The sequence below is a fragment of the Engraulis encrasicolus genome, chromosome 11, assembly GCF_034702125.1.
Source record: "Engraulis encrasicolus isolate BLACKSEA-1 chromosome 11, IST_EnEncr_1.0, whole genome shotgun sequence".
Taxonomy (NCBI): domain Eukaryota; kingdom Metazoa; phylum Chordata; class Actinopteri; order Clupeiformes; family Engraulidae; genus Engraulis; species Engraulis encrasicolus.
Window position 1 is genome coordinate 2,408,756 of NC_085867.1, and position 17,989 is coordinate 2,426,744.

The 17,989-nt window shown below is 47.2% G+C and overlaps 1 protein-coding gene across 3 annotated transcripts in view; it reads right to left on the bottom strand.

The window, feature by feature from the left end:
- The window catches only part of naa25 (N-alpha-acetyltransferase 25, NatB auxiliary subunit), a 39,271-nt gene that overhangs the window by 2,872 nt on the left and 18,410 nt on the right, over window positions 1–17,989 (bottom strand). For all 3 annotated transcript variants that reach the window (XR_010036493.1, XR_010036494.1, XM_063209795.1), the window contains exons 8-21: window positions 15,816–15,927; window positions 14,900–14,989; window positions 14,503–14,678; window positions 13,968–14,080; window positions 11,147–11,363; window positions 10,473–10,562; window positions 8,162–8,342; window positions 6,438–6,537; window positions 6,067–6,218; window positions 5,265–5,390; window positions 3,362–3,605; window positions 1,888–2,014; window positions 951–1,016; window positions 152–249 (exon numbers count right to left, since the gene is read on the bottom strand). Coding sequence is in view for 1 of the 3 variants with exons in the window: in XM_063209795.1 (XP_063065865.1) it covers window positions 152–249; window positions 951–1,016; window positions 1,888–2,014; window positions 3,362–3,605; window positions 5,265–5,390; window positions 6,067–6,218; window positions 6,438–6,537; window positions 8,162–8,342; window positions 10,473–10,562; window positions 11,147–11,363; window positions 13,968–14,080; window positions 14,503–14,678; window positions 14,900–14,989; window positions 15,816–15,927 (1,892 nt within the window). In the remaining 2 variants the exon portion in view is untranslated. The remainder of the gene's footprint in view (window positions 1–151; window positions 250–950; window positions 1,017–1,887; window positions 2,015–3,361; window positions 3,606–5,264; window positions 5,391–6,066; window positions 6,219–6,437; window positions 6,538–8,161; window positions 8,343–10,472; window positions 10,563–11,146; window positions 11,364–13,967; window positions 14,081–14,502; window positions 14,679–14,899; window positions 14,990–15,815; window positions 15,928–17,989) is intronic.

Genomic DNA, 17,989 nt, shown 5'->3' on the forward strand with positions numbered 1-17,989 from the left:
ACATGTATGGTTACATAAAATATATTACCATCACATGCATGCCATATGATACAGAGACAAAAGTATGCAGGCACGCACACACGCACACACGCGCACACAAAAACACACACACACACGCGATTAAGAGGCATTGTGGCCTTGTGGTTCTCACCTCTATGAAGAGCACCAGCGCCTCCAGGAGGCTGGCGTGAGTATTGCACGTGCCTTCCCTCATCTCCACCAGCTCCCCTTTACATTTGGACAAAACGCCTGGAGAACAGAACAGGCCAACAGAACACAGGACACGTCAGGACACACAGAAACACACGCACGCACGCACAAGCACACGCACGCACAAGCACACGCACACACTGCTGAATTTAAGCACCGGTTTGTTGGTATCTAGGGAAGTCTTGACATCTCTCTCTCCTTCTCACCACTCGCACTCACACGAGTTCCTGCTGAATTTAAGCACCGATTTGTGGGTAACTAGTAAAGCCTTGACATTTCTCACATACACACACACACGCCCGCGCACACACACGCTCGCCAGGGCCGGATTAAGATGGCCTGGGGCCCCTAGGCTAAAGGTTGCTGTGGGGCCCCATGGAGGGAAAATGTTGCCACAAATTTACATAGACAGTGTCACAATTACAAGCTAGGAATTAAGGATAAAATGTCTACCAACTGTACTCAACATGCCAAATGTTTTTTTTTTTGTTACATATTGCAGCTTGTCACAATTCCAATCAGGGGGGCCCCTGGCAGGGTGGGGGCCCCTAGGCTGGAGCCATATCTAGCCTGTGCGCTAATCCGGTCCTGATGCTCGCGCACACACAAGCTCTCTCGCGCACACGCACACGCACACACACAGACTTAATCCTTCAAGTGTACAGGCATACACCAGTAAAGCCATGGTGGCCTAGCAGTGTTGTGTAAGCCCAGTCAGGATGTGTGAGTAGAGTACTCACCCTGTATCTGCTGCAGCAGGGCTTTGAAACTACTGGCCACTTCTGCCTGCGCCTCTGCCGACTCGTCTAAGGAAGACAAACACACACATTTTAACACCGAAAATACACGAGTGTAAGCCTGTGTTTGTGTATGTCTGACTGACTGTGTATGGGAAGTGTGTCCATGTCCAGCAGTGAGTGCGTGTGTGTGTGTGTCTGTGTGTGTGTGTGTGTGTGTGTGTGTGTGTGTGTGTGTGTGTGTAGTACGCGTGTTAATCTGACCTAGCACAGCGCTGTCCATGTCAAGCAATGAGGATGTGTGTGTGTGTGTGTGTGTGTGTAAGTGTGTGACTCTAACCTAGCCCGGCGTTGTCCATGTCGAGCAGTGAGGGTGTGTGTGTGTGTGTGTGTGTGTGAGAGAGTGCGTGACTCTAACCTAGCCCGGCGTTGTCCATGTCGAGCAGTGAGGGTGTGTGTGTGTGTGTGTGTGTGTGTGTGTGTGAGAGAGTGCGTGACTCTAACCTAGCCCGGCGTTGTCCATGTCGAGCAGTGAGTGTGTGTGTGTGTGTGTGTGTGTGTGTGTGTAAGCGCGTGACTCTAACCTAGCCCCACATTGTCCATGTCGACCAGTGAGTGTGTGTGTGTGTGTATGTGTGTGTGTGTGTGTTAATGTGTGTATCTCACCTAGCCCGGCGTTGTCCATGTCGAGCAGTGAGGGTGTGTGTGTGTGTGTGTGTGTGTGTGTGTGTGTGTGTGTGTGTGTGTGTGTAAGCGCGTGACTCTAACCTAGCCCGGCGTTGTCCATGTCGAGCAGTGAGGATGTGTGTGTGTGTGTGTGTAAGCGCGTGACTCTAACCTAGCCCGGCGTTGTCCATGTCGAGCAGTGAGGGTGTGTGTGTGTGTGTGTGTGTGTGTGTGTGTGTGTGTGTGTGTGTGTGTGTAAGCGCGTGACTCTAACCTAGCCCGGCGTTGTCCATGTCGAGCAGCGAGGCTACGAGTCTGAGGGCGGAGAGCTGGCAGGAGCAGGCGCCCGTCTGTAGAGCCACGCCCATCCGCGTAGCAGGCGGACCTAGCACTGGGTACGACTGCAGAGCACACACGCGCGCACGCACACACACACGCACACGCGCACACACACAGACACACACACAGACACACACACAGACACACACACGCAGTAATGATCAAGCATTAGGCAAGGGAATAGCACTGGGTACGACTAATTGACTAATTAATTTATGGCCATTAGATGTTGTTGCGCCACATCATGTCTACCCCCCCTTAGATAGTAGGACTTAGTCCTTTACAGTGTTTGTTGTTTAGACACTGTGTGTGCTGAGCGATTTCACTTCTTTTCGGTTACTGTCTCGAGCGCAAAATTTGCCATCCTGCAACATGCCAGCAGACAGCTTTCTCTTGTTGTTGGTGCTGCGCTCGGCGCATTTTAACTTAAATAGTGAAGCGAGAGCACTCCACACTTATTCCAAACGCCCAGAAGACGGTCGCTAGAAGCGTTAATCTAAAAAGTCACCGGGAAGTCAGAAAACTCGCTCACCGCTGGCTGGTTGCTGGCCTGTGGCCGCTCTGATTTTAGTAGAGCTATGCCTGCTGTTTGCTTGGTCCCGCCTCTTTGCACGAGGCGAAAGACAGTCTAAGAGAATGGTGTCAAACGTTGTCAGAGAGAATGGATAAGACATAATACTAGAATCTCTGACATGTGGTTAGTCGCAGTTTCTGCAGGAATATTAATGAAATCTGGTAACTATGAAATGAACAGAATGATGAACTAGTGAACGTGCCATTAGTCATGGGCTCCAGAATGAACGCGTTCATAGTTCATTCATCATCTTGTAAATAATGAACGTTCAGTTCACGTTCGCTCAAAATATGAACTTGTTCATGAACTGTCGTTCATTGAACGCGTTCGGGTACAACACTGCTAGTAGGAATTTCAAACACCTCCGTGTCTCATGTTTGGATTACCTTTGTATGTGTTTGGATTACCTTTGTATGTGTTTGGATTACCTTTGTATGTGTTGTGATTACCTTAGTATGTGTTTGGATTACCTTAGTATGTGTTGTGATTACCTTAGTATGTGTTTGGATTACCTTAGTATGTGTTGTGATGGATTACCTTTGTATGTGTTGTGATGGATTACCTTTGTATGTGTTGTGATTACCTTTGTATGTGTTGTGATTACCTTAGTATGTGTTGTGATTACCTTAGTATGTGTTGTGATTACCTTTGTATGTGTTGTGATTACCTTTGTATGTGTTGTGATTACCTTAGTATGTGTTGTGATTACCTTAGTATGTGTTGTGATTACCTTTGTATGTGTTGTGATTACCTTAGTATGTGTTGTGATTACCTTTGTATGTGTTGTGATTACCTTTGTATGTGTTGTGATTACCTTAGTATGTGTTGTGATTACCTTCGTATGTGTTTGCGTGAAGTTTTCTGCTTCCTGAAGGGCAGTCTCTAGCTGGGGGAGGAGCTTGTGGAAGGGGGCGTGCTTGGAGGCCACTCCGTTCTCATTGGTCTTCTCCGAGTTCTGTGGTGGCGGGGTGGGGCTTAGCAGTGCCAGGGAGCCAATCAGACGCAGCGTTAGGGAGCGCACCCTCAACCACGTCGTCTCCTCCTCTACTGACTGTTTCCTGTGTGCATCTGTCAGATGCCTAGACACACACGCACGGACACACACAGACGCACACACACACACACACACACACACACACACACACACACACACACACACACACACACACACACACACACACACACACAGACACAGACACAGACACAGACACAGACACAGACACAGACACAGACACACAATAAGCTCCTGTTTGCCTTAAAGAGCGAAGATTATGTATTCAGTTGGAATAGATCACTTTACTGTAGCGTATTAGTATAGATGTCAGCTGGACATCTAAAGCAGTGGTTCTTAAAGTTGTTGAAAGAGCCTGATATTAAGAACTTCGGTGCTAATGTTACCCTTGGTCAACTTAAGTAGATTCAACGTAAAGGGCGGGTTATACTTCCTTTCAGTGCCATGGAGTGAGCTCGTCCCAGCCATGATGCAGTTAATTTTGGGTTATGCCCTGTTTTGAAGCGCAGTCTGCGCGATGTCATTTCACGCTCAAACTGCCTTCAATACAAAGAGTAACCTAGACGTGTCGGTTGTTTTTTTAGCTTCACAGACTCGACGACAATGAAAATGAAACATTAAATCTTAACGTCACGTGCATTTTTGATCGCACTGGCAGCCAGCGTGCAGTTTGGAACAAAGAAGTGCCTCATTTGTCGAGGATAGGTCGCACGAAGCGGAATGTTTCCTCGACCTCGGAACCACTGTTCAACTGTCCAAATAACTTCAGCGTCGTAACTTGCAAGCGCACGTGTTGTCATTGGTTCGTGTAAATAAATCAAACGACAAAGCACGGGCAACTTATTTAAAGAAGAGCTCACAGTCCGTAGACCGACGAAGGTTAGAACAAGGAAGTAGCTTGTTCTCGACTCGAGGACAGAGCAGGCTGGTCGAGAGGACCAATCAGAGACCTATTTTCGCCCTTCACGCCGTCGCTGTCTGCATCACTCCCTGCGTCGAGACACAATTTTGGGGAGGTGCCCCAGAGTACCTGCGTGATGGGGGGGGGGGAGTTTCACTCCGTTAACTGCGCGGCTCACTGCATCACGACGCAGGGACGCTGATCTCGAGGCATAAACCACCCTTAACACCCGGCTAACATTTATGAATATGAAAGATAAATGCCCAAGACAAAGACATAGGAAAAGTCCCCAAACCCAATACATCCAAAGTAATGAGGACCCAATTCTGGGCCCCCTCTTTCCCTAGGCCCGGGACAAGTGACACCCTTTTGTCCCCCCCCACACCGTCGGCTTCCCTTGTGTGCGTTACAATATGCAACCTTGCCTCCTCCACTTGTGCTTGTCTCCTCGTACCAGGAAGTAATATGTCATGATGACATCACTGACGACAGCATGCTATTTCAATATCTTGCAAAAGCTCAATTGTAAACTCTTTTTCTCATTTGCAATTGGGATGGTGAATGAAAAACAGTCCCTCAAAAGTTGTTGTGGCTAGGCTGACAGCTTGGAAACTTTATCGTTTTCTCCACGGAGGAGGGGCCAGGAGGCGGGACGAGGAGACAAGCACAAGTGGAGGAGGCAAGGTTGCATATTGTAACGCACTCCCTGTGTGTAGGCCTACCGTATGTAAAAGATGATGTGTGTGTGTGTGTGTGTATATGTGTGTGTATATGTGTGTGTGTGTGTGTGTGTGTGTGTGTGTATATGTATGTGTGTAGGCCTACCGGTCTGGGGGGTCCCAGCTGACCATGACGGTGAGGTCCCTGTTGTCCCTCAGGCAGTCCCAGGGGATGTCATCCTCCTCGGGAGTCAGCGACATGGCCTTCACGCTCTCCTCTAGAGATGACGAGCTGCACACACACAGCACAACAGATAAATACAGACACACAGCACCACGGGTAAATACATACAGACAGCCACGCATGATTAACCACTATGGAAATGGGACAATTATCTGCAAAAATTGCGATCCTGAAAACTGGCCAAGATAATATCAATTTTACTAGTGTGTGTAGTAGTGCGTGTGTCAGTGAGTGAGTGAGTGAAAGACAGCTTCAGCTATGTTTTTTGGAAGCCTGTTGAGTAAAATGCAATGCAATGCTCAACAGAAAAGGCCTCTTAATTGAAGGACAGAAGAAAAAAAGACGGTGCATTCTATTGTACTTGGAACGCAAAAGAAAATACTTTACACGACCTCAGGACAGTAGAATAAAACATCCAATTACATGGAGGTTATGAAACACAAACTCGGAGCAATTCAGCGCAGACTTAAGTGGTGAAACATTGAGCGTTCTTTGGCATTTTTGTTCTCCCCAAAAGTTGCAATGGAACACATTTAAAACGGATGTCGAGAGCACCAACTCACCAAAAGCAATTTTCAATGGAACGCAGCATGAATCAAAGCCTGATTGGTTTCGTAAAGAGCAATGGTACATGGGAGAGGGGCCAGAAGCAAACAGCCAGCCTGCCAATGAGAAAACAGGGGGTGTGGCCACAAGACAGTAGGGGCGTGGTTAAGATACTCACAGGTCCGCCTCCAGGAAGAGGTCGAGCAGCATGCGCTCCGTGCGCACCTGAGCGAAGTGCAGCGAGTGGTTCAGGCGCGTGCGGAACGCTATGAACTCTGGGATCTTCTCAAACGCGCCGTACTTGTACGCCTGGATGATGTACTCTGAGGTCTGCACACACACACACCAACGAAAAGTTTTAACACACAAAAGTCCAAAGAAAGAGGAGCACACATGCACAATCTGTGTTGGATGTTATGCGTGTGTGCGTGCATGTGTGTGTGTGTCTGTGTTGGATGTTATGCGTGTGTGCGTGCATGTGTGTGTGTGTCTGTGTTGGATGTTATGTGTGTGTGCGTGTGTACTGTATGTCAGAAGAGGCAGACTCACATCTTTCTGGTTCGAGTGGAAAAACCTGAGAGAGAAGTTACAGGACTGGGAGGCGGCAGCAAACTGTCCCAGCGCCTCTGCATAGCGCGTCAGGAGGTACCTGCAGCAGCAACACAACACAAGGAAGCACTCATTACACACACTCATACAGAGACGGTTTAGGTAGAGACGGGACAGTCGCCGCCATCTTGTTGACGCCTTCGGGGTGCTATTTCGCGATTATGTAGACCAGATCTGAGAGTCAATGGGGAAACTGAGTATAGGACGGGAGGGAACCCAGCGGTTGTGAAAACCATATGGTTGAAACCACCGTGAAAAACTGATCAATCTAGACTACTTGGTTGTGTCATACGAGCCTTTTCTAACGTTTTTTTTTTTTTGACAGAGCGCAAGCGCAGTAGTTTCATAACGGCACGAGAGCAACGGCTTTTCAAAACTGAGCATGCGCAACATTTCGCGTGCGCCGATGCAGCCAGATGATTGGATCACTGGCAACGCAGCTCAGCAGGCACATTGGCTCCTGTTACTGGAAAGGCGGGAAGACGCCATATTTGCGTTACGAATCTTCACCGTTAATTTCTATGGACGCTTACACCAGCCGTCACGTCTCCTCCTACCTAAACCGCCTCTGGCTCTTACGGTAGGGACACATACACGCGAATTTGCGAACTTTGCCATTCATTCCTATGAGAGAGGCGAAGGCAAGCGATGGCAAGCGACAGCAAGCGAACAGGAGCGAAGCGAAGCGAAATTATTAAAGAAAGTTTAATGTTATGCAAATGAGGAGCGAATTCGCCTGCCACGGCCCAATCAAATCAACAACATAACTGTTCCATTCCATTTGATTCGCCGCGACGACCTGATGACGGTTGAATTTCGCCTCTCTTCGCTTCGCCTTGCTTCGCCTCCTATGTGTCCCTACCGTTACACACCAAGGTCCTCATCTGGACCCTGTTTCTCCAAAGCATCGTCGCTAATCAGTTAGCAACTTACTAGCTTTCCAATGGGAAATGGCATTGCAGCCAAGTAAGTTGCTAACTTGGAAACAATGTTGCAGAGAAACGCACCCTAGGTTTGTACTGGAAGCATCTGAAACCATCTGGGCGTGTTTGAAGTTCGAAGACGAGGTGAATAATGAAGGCACTCCGCAGGAGCACGACTTAAAAAAAGCACTGCACACGGAAAAGACCACGGGTTCGAAGGCTGTGTGTGTGTGTGTGTGTGTTGTGTGTGTGTGTGTGTGTGTGTGAACCTGCAAGCCTTGTGTGCGCCTCATCTGTTTGACCGTCTTAGTATCACTATTTTTGGTGAGCAGTCGCACCAAGCAACAAGCGATCCTAAGTTAAGGCGCAGACGCCAACTTTCTTTGTGTGTGTGTGTGTCTCCATACCCTATGGTGTCGTGCTGGACGTGCTTAGCATCCAGACTGGTGTAGAGGTCCACCACGGGTTCGAAGGCTACTGTGTGTGTGTGTGTGTGTGTGTGTGTGTGTGTGTGTGTGTGTGTATAGATGTGTGTGTGTATAGATGTGTGTGTGTGTGTGTGTGTGTGTGTGTGTGTGTGTGTGTCTCCATACCCTATGGTGTCGTGCTGGACGTGTTTGGCGTCCAGGCTGGTGTAGAGGTTCACCACGGGTTCGAAGGCTCATGTGTGTATATATGTGTGTGTGTGTGTGTGTGTGTGTGTGTGTGTGTGTGTGTGTGTGTGTGTGTGTGTCTCCATACCCTATGGTGTCGTGCTGCACGTGCTTGGCGTCCAGACTGGTGTAGAGGTCCACCACGGGTTCGAAGGCCCCCAGGCGGCAGAAGAGCAGCAGCAGCAGCAGCTTGAACTGGGCGTTGGAAGGGCTGTGGGTCAGGCCCTCCTCCAGCACACAGATGCTGCGCCACAGCATCGTCTCATCTCCTTGAGGAGCACCACACACACACACACACACACACACACACACACACACACACACACACACACACACACACACACACACACACACACACACACACACAGATACAAAGTCAGCTGGAGCACGGAGCAGGCTTCATTCAGAGTTCATTAATTACTTTGAGGGTGCAACGGGCAAGTGTTGCACACTGACAAAGTTTTGGGTAGGGTGCGCACATCCAAAAACACTTGCTGCAGGTGCCAGACAAAAAAAAGTCAGACAGTTGAAAAAGGTAGGTCTGCACACTGCAGATGCCTGATGAAGATCCAGCGTGATCGAATCGTTGCTTTTTAAATAATAAAGTTTAATTTTGGAGCTGATCGGCAGTGTCAGGCCCTCCTCCAGCACACAGATGCTACGCCACAGTATCGTCTCATCTCCTGACCAGCACCACACACACACACAGATGCAAGGTCAGCTGTAGCACGGAGCAGGCTTCATTCAGAGTTCTTTAACCCATTGATGCCTGATGTTGCGTTGCACAACATTGGCCCTGGCGCCTGGAGCTGCATTACGCAACATTCAGGCTCATGAGATTTGAGACAACTTTATTAAAAATCTCTGTTTATTTGAGATGAATGACCACATTCTAATGAAAGATGAGGGTATTGACATTTAAATGCAAATTTTTACATATTTTTATGTTTTTCAGAAGCTGAGATATTTAGGTTTTTAAAGGCTGAGGGCAGCTTTTCTCAAAAAGCGCTCAGGCATTCAGTACACTTTTTTGCAGTTGCCTTAAGCTAGATTTATGCTTCGCTCGCATAGAATCTGCGTCCGTCCGTTTTCTGTCTATGCGAGTCCACGCCCCCCTCTCAGAGGCTCGTCTAGCTCGTCTAGCGCCTCGAAAAAATTCTAACTATCCGTCGGACGGACGCGGAGTACGCAGACAAAAAGGCACTATGATTGGTCGTCTCGCTACTTCCTTGTTCTGTTCTTGTGGCAGCGCAATGCCAGTAGTTTGCGAGAGCAGAGCTGTATTCTGTTAAAAACTTTATTAATGCCTTGTGTGTAAATGTGTGTAAATACACGAAGCTAAGCTAAGTAACAAACAATGCATCAGTTGAACACTCGTGGCACAATGCCTGCTGTTTTACTACCGTTCCTCCACCGAATGTAAACACACATCGGCAGAATCAACTGTCTTTACATGCTTGCATTTTCTGCTCGTGAAAACAGACTGGGTATGTCAAATAATGATACCACTGCATTGCCTTTGCAATTTGTGTGAAAATACCTAGCTAACCGGGATAGAAAGCAACATTGCTTAATAATGACCGCAGTGCTTACAATGTAGTGAAAGTAGCCTAATCGCGCAATTTCAAATGTGGCTGGCAACGAGACCTCGGACCTCGCAGAGCTCGCAGATGCATGAATACAAAATTGGTTCGTGGCCACTCCCACGCGACTTTTCACGCTCGCAGTTGCTGAAGTCTAATCTGACCTTTAGGCGTCAATGGGTTAATTACTTTGAGGGTGCAACGGGCAAGTGTTGCACACTGATGAAGGCACGTGCCGAAACTCTGTCTCTGTAGGTTTTATTCATTCAAAAAAACATGCGAGTGTGAGAGTGTGCAGCATCTTCATTAGTTCCGGTTAACCAGTAATCTTGAATTATACAACGTTCGTGTGCCTGATATGCACGGCACTGATTTTTTCAAATTTCATTTTTCACATAAGCCTTTTTTAGCTGCGCAGACATGACCTGGCATGTCCAGCCACTGTTGCCAGATGGAAAATGCTGAATTATCGTACCAAAACCTAAAAATTATCTTTTTTTTGGGCTTTTTGGGAGGAAATTATTATCATAAGTATTATTATTACAACCGATTAACCGGCAGCAGAAAATTTTAACCGGTTAACGTTGATCCGGTCGACTATCGGTTAAACGGTTACCGGTTAACATCCCTATTTACAAGTGGCCAGTACCTCAGGAAGAATACGTATATTGGTGTGAGATACTTTCCTTTAAAAAAAACAAGAAAGATACTCTGGATACTACACACACACACACACACACACACACACACACACACACACACACACACCCATGCCTCACCTGACTCCACACACACACACACACACAGGTGCCTCACCTGACTCCATCCACAGGTCTACATAGACGTGTGCAGCCATGAGGCAGTACATATCTGAGAACTGCAGCTCCGTCTTCAAACACGACTTGCCTGCACACACAAGAGAAGCACATTAGGGCTGTAACGAACGACACACTCCAACTCATCATTCGGTATTAGTTTGTGTGTGTGTATATGTGTGTGTGTGTGTGTGTGTGTGTGCGCGCGTGTGTGTCTTACCGAACTGCAGGCCGTGTTGATAGTGGGCTCTGAGCTGCGTCTGGTGTGTGTGTGTGTGTGTGTGTGTGTGTGTGTGTGTGTGTGTGTGTGTGTGTGTGTCCTACCGAACTGCAGGCCGTGTTAATAATAGCTGTGTCGTGGTGTGTGTGTGTGTGTGTGTGTGTGTGTGTGTGTGTGTGTGTGTGTGTGTGTGTGTGTGTGTCGTACCGAACTGCAGGCCGTGTTGATAGTGGGCTCTGAGCTGCGTTGTGTGTGTGTGTGTGTGTGTGTGTGTGTGTGTGTGTGTGTGTGTGTGTGTGTGTGTGTGTGTGTGTGTGTGTGTGTGTGTGTGTGTGTGTGTGTTGTGGTGTGTGTGTCCTACCGAACTGCAGGCCGTGTTGATAGTGGTGAGCTGCGTCTGGTGTGTGTGTGTGTGTGTGTGTGTGTGTGTGTGTGTGTGTGTGTGTGTGTCGTACCGAACTGCAGGCCGTGTTGGTAGTGGGCTTTGAGCTGCGTGATGAGCTGCAGCTTGCCGGCCGGCTCGAGGGCGTGGTGGAGGCCCAGGCTGCGCGTCAGCTGCGTCACACACAGGTGGCGCTGCAGAGCACGTGTGTCGCTAGGCAACCCCGCAGGGGTATCCCCGCCCACCTCCTCCGAGTTCAGAGGTACGCCCTCCATCAGCCGGTTGGTGAACTGCAGGAGACAAGGTGCATCATTTAGAGCTGGGGAGGGGAACCGTTTTCACTCGAGGGGCCACTTCAAATTTTAAAGGGGTATGCCTACTAATAAGAGATAGATGGTTCCTGGGGCGGAAAGAGTCCTTCATTATCCCCAGTGAGCTGGTCTTGCATCAGCTAATATGGACATACATACCCCTCCACAGCTGTAATTTGGCTTTAGGCCTACATTGAAGATGGCCACCTTGACAAAAGACCCCACCTTCACTAGGTCCCCAGAAAATATAACTTAGTTGTATTGCAAATCTAATTTCTAGGATTCCTTTACAAAACATGGTCATATTTCATGCGATACTGCGTAACATTAAAATGACTATCGGGGGCCAAATAAGACAGCCTCAAGGAAGTGCGCAGCCAAGGATTGTTTACAAACGAGAAACCCATGTATAGTCCAGTCCAGACTGAACTGATTGATAGCACCTTACCCTCCACTCAAGGCAACTGGTCTAATTCCCCCCCATCATCATCATCATCCTCATCATCACCTGCTGGTATGGTCCACACAGGGTTCCCACACCTTTTTCATGAACAAATTCAAGCACTTTATAAGCACCTTCAAGCACCAAAATTTCAGCTTTCCAGCACCTTTAATAGGTCGCGGGAAGGGGGTGTGGGGGTCCTCCCCCAGAAAATTCTGTATTTTTAAGATGCAATTTCCTGCATTCTAATGAATTTTAGGGTGTCGAATGGCAAATCCCATCTGACATCTCATTCCCTGAGATTTTGTATGTACCTGAACAATTTATTTCTATTATTTGGCTTACAGAGTTTGACTTCAAGCATTTTCAAGCACTTCACCAAAAATTCAAGTATTTTCACAACTTTGAAAACACTCAAGCAAAATTCAAGCATTTTCAAGGAATTCAAGCACCACATACAGTGCCCTCCATAATTATTGGCACCCCTGGTTGAGATGTGTTAAAAGCCTTAAAATAAATTCAGTGTTTATTGCAGAAGAATACTGTCACACTGAAAATTGTAGGAAAATGTAGCCTTCAACTCAAATGAATTGTAAGAAAATAAAAAAATCCCTGACTGAAAAATAATTATTTTTCATTAAATCACCTGTTCCACAATTATTGGCACCCTTAACAATTCCCAGGAAATAAATATAATTGAAGCATTTCTGTCATTTCTACAGTAGTTTACAAAGTTTACCAGAGTATGTAGGAACATTTAATTAGTAATTCATCACTTCCTGTTTCCCTGGGGTATAAATATGACGTGACACCGAGGCCATTTCTCTTATCCACTCTTAAACATGGGAAAGACAAAGGAACACAGCATACAAGTGAGGCAGATGTGCGTCGACCTTCACAGGTCAGGCAGAGGCTACAAGAAGATTGCCACTCAACTGCAGCTGCCCATATCCACTGTGAGAGGAATAATTAAGAAGTTCAAAACAACTGGAACAGTGGTAAACAAGCCTGGACGAGGACCCAAGTTTATTTTGCCACCACGCACAGTGAGGAGGATGGTAAGAGAAATCAAAAGATCTCCAAAGCTCACTGTTACAGAATTACAACAAATGGTAGCATCCTGGGGTCACAAAGTCTCCAAATCAACCATCAGGCGCTGTCTACACGCCAACAAGCTGTTTGGGAGGCATGCACAGAGAAAACCTTTCCTCACTCACAATCATAAACGCAAGCGTCTGGAGTTCGCCAAGCGGTATTGGGGCTTCAACTGGGACCGTGTGCTTTGGTCAGATGAGACCAAGATTGAGCTTTTTGGCAACAAACACTCTAAGTGGGTCTGGCGTACCACGAAAGATGCGCATGCTGAAAAGCACCTCATACCCACTGTGAAGTATGGGGGTGGGTCAGTGATGCTGTGGGGGTGGGTCAGTGATGCTGTGGGGCTGTTTCGCTTCCAAAGGCCCTGGGAACCTTGTTAGGGTGCATGGCATCATGAATGCTTTGAAATACCAGGACATTTTAAATCAAAATCTGTTGCCCTCTGCCCGAAAGCTGAAGCTGGGTCGTCACTGGGTCTTTCAGCAAGACAATGACCCTAAACATATGGCCAAATCTACACAGAAATGGTTCACCAGACACAAAATCAAGCTCCTCCCATGGCCATCTCAGTCCCCTGACCTCAACCCCATTGAGAACCTGTGGGGTGAGCTGAAGAGGAGAGTACAGAGGAGAGGACCCAGGTCTCTGGATGATTTAGAGAGATTCTGCAAAGTGGAATGGCTGAAGATCCCTCTTTCTGTCTTTTCCCATCTTGTGAAACATTATAGGAGAAGATTAGGTGCTGTTTTGTTGGCAAAAGGGGGTTGTACAAAATATTAACACCAGGGGTGCTAATAATTGTGACACACATTATTTGATGTCAAATAATTTTTTCTTTATGTGGGATTTTTTCCCCACTGAATAAATGCACTTGTATTGAAGGTTGGATTTTTCTCTTTTTTTCCATTTAGGTCCCATATTATTTAGAAAAAAAATAAAATAATTGGAAGCTAAAAAACACATCTCAACCAGGGGTGCCAATAATTATGGAGGGCACTGTATGTCCACATCTACATGCTGCTGCTGCTCTGCTCTGCTCTCACCTGTACGTGTTGGTCGGGCGGCAGCAGGTCCAGGAAGATCTTCAGGTCGGTGATGCAGCAGGGCTTGTCTCCAAACTTGCCAAAGTACTGCACCATCAGCTCGAGGGGGTCCCCTGCAGGACACACAGAGCATAGCTTTTCATTCTGATGAGGACACGATGCATTTCATTCAGAATTAACTCAATTTCATTCTGAGTAAAACCCAGAACTCTGTGTGTGTGTCAATGTGAGAGATAGACAGGTAAGTTGTGTATGTGTGTGTGTGTGTGTGTGTGTGTGTGTGTGTTACCTAGCTGTGCGGCCTCTTCCGATAGCCCCCTCTTCCTGAGGTGTCGTATGAGTTCTAGGCGGGACAGGTAAGGTGTGTGTGTGTGTGTGTGTGTGTGTGTGTGTGTGTGTGTGTGTGTGTGTGTGTGTGTGTGTGTGTGTGTGTGTGTGTTACCTAGCTGTGCGGCCTCTTCCGATAGCCCCCTCTTCCTGAGGTGTCGTATGAGTTCTAGGCGGGACAGGTAAGGTGTGTGTGTGTGTGTGTTACCTAGCTGTGTGGCCTCTTCCGATAGCCCCCTCTTCCGGAGGTGGCGTATGAGTTCTAGGCGGGACAGGTAAGGTCCCCTCAGGGGCCTCGTCTCCTTCTCCTCCTCCGCGCGTACACGCTCCTCCACAAAACACACCGCCTGCGACACCGCCGTGTGCACCTCACCCTCCGCACAGCTGCACACACACACACACACACACACAATCATTACGTGTAGAGCCAAATACCAATTCTCATGCAAACCTGCACACTATTACCACACTTGTTTGTTTTTATTTTATTTCTATTCCCCCCAAAATGGTTGATGATGCCGTGTGTGTGTGTGTGTGTGTGTGTGTGTGTGTGTGTGTGTGTGTGTGTGTGTGTGTGTGTGTGTGTGTGTGTGAGTGTGTCTTACTGCTCTCCTTCCGATGGGGGCGTCCAGCTCTGGTCTATCAGGTGGAAGAGCGATTCAAAGTAGGAGAGATAGAACTGCCAATCGTCAGGGCTGAAAGGAGAAGAACACAACAGACAAAAACACAAGTGTTCTTAATTCTTGAGATAGAATTTAAGAGAGTGTGTGTGAGAGAGAGAGAGAGAGAGAGAGAGAGAGAGAGAGAGAGAGAGAGAGAGAGAGAGAGAGAGAGAGAGAGAGAGAGAGAGAGAGAGAGAGTCAAGTTGGTTTTATTGTCAATTTCTTTACATGCACTGGTCATACAAAGAATTTGAAATTACGTTTCTTGCTTTCCCATGCAGACATAGCCTAATCTAGGTAAGGACATAGACAGTATAGACATAGACAGTACTCATACATGGACTTAAGACAGTATGGACATAGACATTGCTCATACAGACATTTAAAGTGCAAGACTGGACAACAGAAGACTTGTAGAGAACATACATTAATAGGAGGTATTTTGTTGTGCTTTTTCTAAAAGTCCTTTATAGCGTTCTGACATAGTAATAGTAGCATTTGAAGAAAAATAAATATTAAAATAGGTCTATCAAGTACACCAGCAGCAGTGAGAGAGAGAGAGAGAGAGAGTGTATGCGAGAGTGTGTGTGCGAGAGAGAAAGGTGAGTGAGTGTGTGAGTGTGTGTGTGTGTGTGTGAGTGAGTGAGTGAGTGAGTGAGTGAGTGAGTGAGTGAGTGAGTGAGTGAGTGAGTGAGTGAGTGAGTGAGTGAGTGAGTGAGTGAGTGAGTGAGTGAGAGAGAGAGAGAGAGAGAGAGAGAGAGAGAAAGAGTGTGTGTGTGTGCGAGAGAGAGCGAGAGTGACAGAACGAGAGAGAGAGAGAGAGAGAGAGCGCACGTGCGCGCGAGAGAGGCACACTCACTTTTTGAGCAGCAGCTTTAGCGAGAGGGCATTGCACTCGGGCCAGCTCTCCAGACGCTTGTAGAGCACCATACACTTCGTCTCTCGACACTGCAGCTCACTTGTCAGCTTCTCTGAGGACCACAGACACACACATGGAGTGCATCTTAATATGCGACCTTGCCTCCTCCACTTGCCTCCTCCACTCGCTTCTCATTATGATGACATCACTGACAACAGCATTATATTTCAATATCTTGCAAAAGCTCAATTGTAGAGTCTTTTTCTCATTTGCAATTGGGATGGTGAATGAAAAACAGTCCCTCAAAAGTTGTTGTGGCTAGGCTGACAGCTGGGAAACTTTATCGTTTTCTCCACGGAGGAGGGTCCAGGAGGTGGGACGAGGAGACAAGCGCAAGTGGAGGAGGCAAGGTCACATATTAAGACGCACACAGAGGTAACGAGACACTTGAATGTCAAGTCACTGAAAAGCGCTTGACTCATGATGCGCATCGTCCTCAAGTCAACATATCAATGCATTTCTACATGCGTCATGACAACAAAGGGAAATCTAATCGAAACTGAAAACAAACAAATAAAAAAAAGATGTATTTGCCCAATTGCACAGGAAAAAGCACCAGAAATGGGGAAGAACAGGCACAATCATGAAAAGCATCTTAAACATGCCCCTTGGTTAGTTAGGGCCAGAGGGTTTCAAGTGTCTTCACACATTTCGGTGTAAGTGTTTGGCAGACACTGTGTAACTGGAGCCAAAAGGTTGAAGGCAAGCCAGCGTCCTGTCAGTACCAGATGGCCAGCACCCTACCCTGCCCTGTCTGCCTGAGCCCCTTAAAGGGTTTATGAAACGAAAACAAACGGTCATTCCCATTAAAGACTTGTTTTTTCTGATAGCATCGATGAGACTTTGAACCCAATCATCCCGGAGGAACTTGTGAAAATGGCAACTCAAAGTGTGAATTCTGTGAAATTTGGTGTGACTAATGAGCTGGGCTGTGACATCAAAGAGGAGAGTCCCTGGTTTGCTAGTATGGCGATCTGAGAAAACGACACACATTTGATGGACCCACATCTTATAAAGGAACCAAAATTCTGATACAAACATCAGTGTGTCGAAAAACCACACATCCAACCTCATGAGAAAAAAAAACAGCAGCACAAATCTATTTCAGAGGCACTGATACATCTGCAGAAAGTGACATGTCTGACAGGCGAAGTGACGATTGTTGACATAGCCTGACAGTTAATTTCGTTTATGGTTACGGTTGCTAAGGGCGCTTTGCCATGACCCAAAGATGACATGGCGTGTGTGTTTGTTGACAAATGGGGGGCATTTTGATTCAATTGCGAGATATAGTGTGATTGAAATGCATGTAGGCTACATGCAAAAATATAATCAACTAGAGAAAAAACGGAGGTATTAGGCTGTTGGAAAAATACCCTAGATAGCCATATTTTTAGCTTTTATCATTATTATTATTTTTTGTGCTCAAAGTCACAGGCGTCGCGTGTCCCTCAGCCTGACTCTGAGGACGAGGTGTGTTCAAACGTCAGCCACACGTGCACCACAATACTAAAAACAAACAATCAACGCTTCAAAGTAGGCCTACGCTATGTGCATCTCTGTTTATTCGCTAAGCAGTAGCCCAGTCTGTGAGTTGGCTGTCCTCGACCGAGAGCACCACGCTGATGCGCGGATATCCTCCCAAAACCAATTTATTGACCAGTTGAATGGCAATCAACAAAAAGTGCATATTCCGAGAGCATTCGCATCGGTTTGGCATGTAATGTGCATTACCCTTTCCTTAAAACAACATACAAAGCAAATGGACAAGGTAAAACGAGTAGCCTAAAGCAAAGCAGTGCACTCACCTGTCTTCGTGCCCGAGCAGTTACAGGGGCAGTTTCAGTCTGCACGCCAGCGATGTCAATTGTTGGAACTGCTTGAGGCAATAGCATTCCCTTCAGTCCAACCATGCCCGCGATCTCCACATTTGTGGTGAAGCTTGCTTCAAAACCACGCATTGGATCCACAGAGCCCTAGCTTGTTTTAGCCTTCTCCTTGTCGGCCACAGTTCCATCATTCTTCACAGAAGGGAACTTGTGCAAAGATATTCCTTCTGTCAAGTAGCCATTTTTGCAGCTGGCACCGTTCGGCCCTCCAGCAACACACTGCTT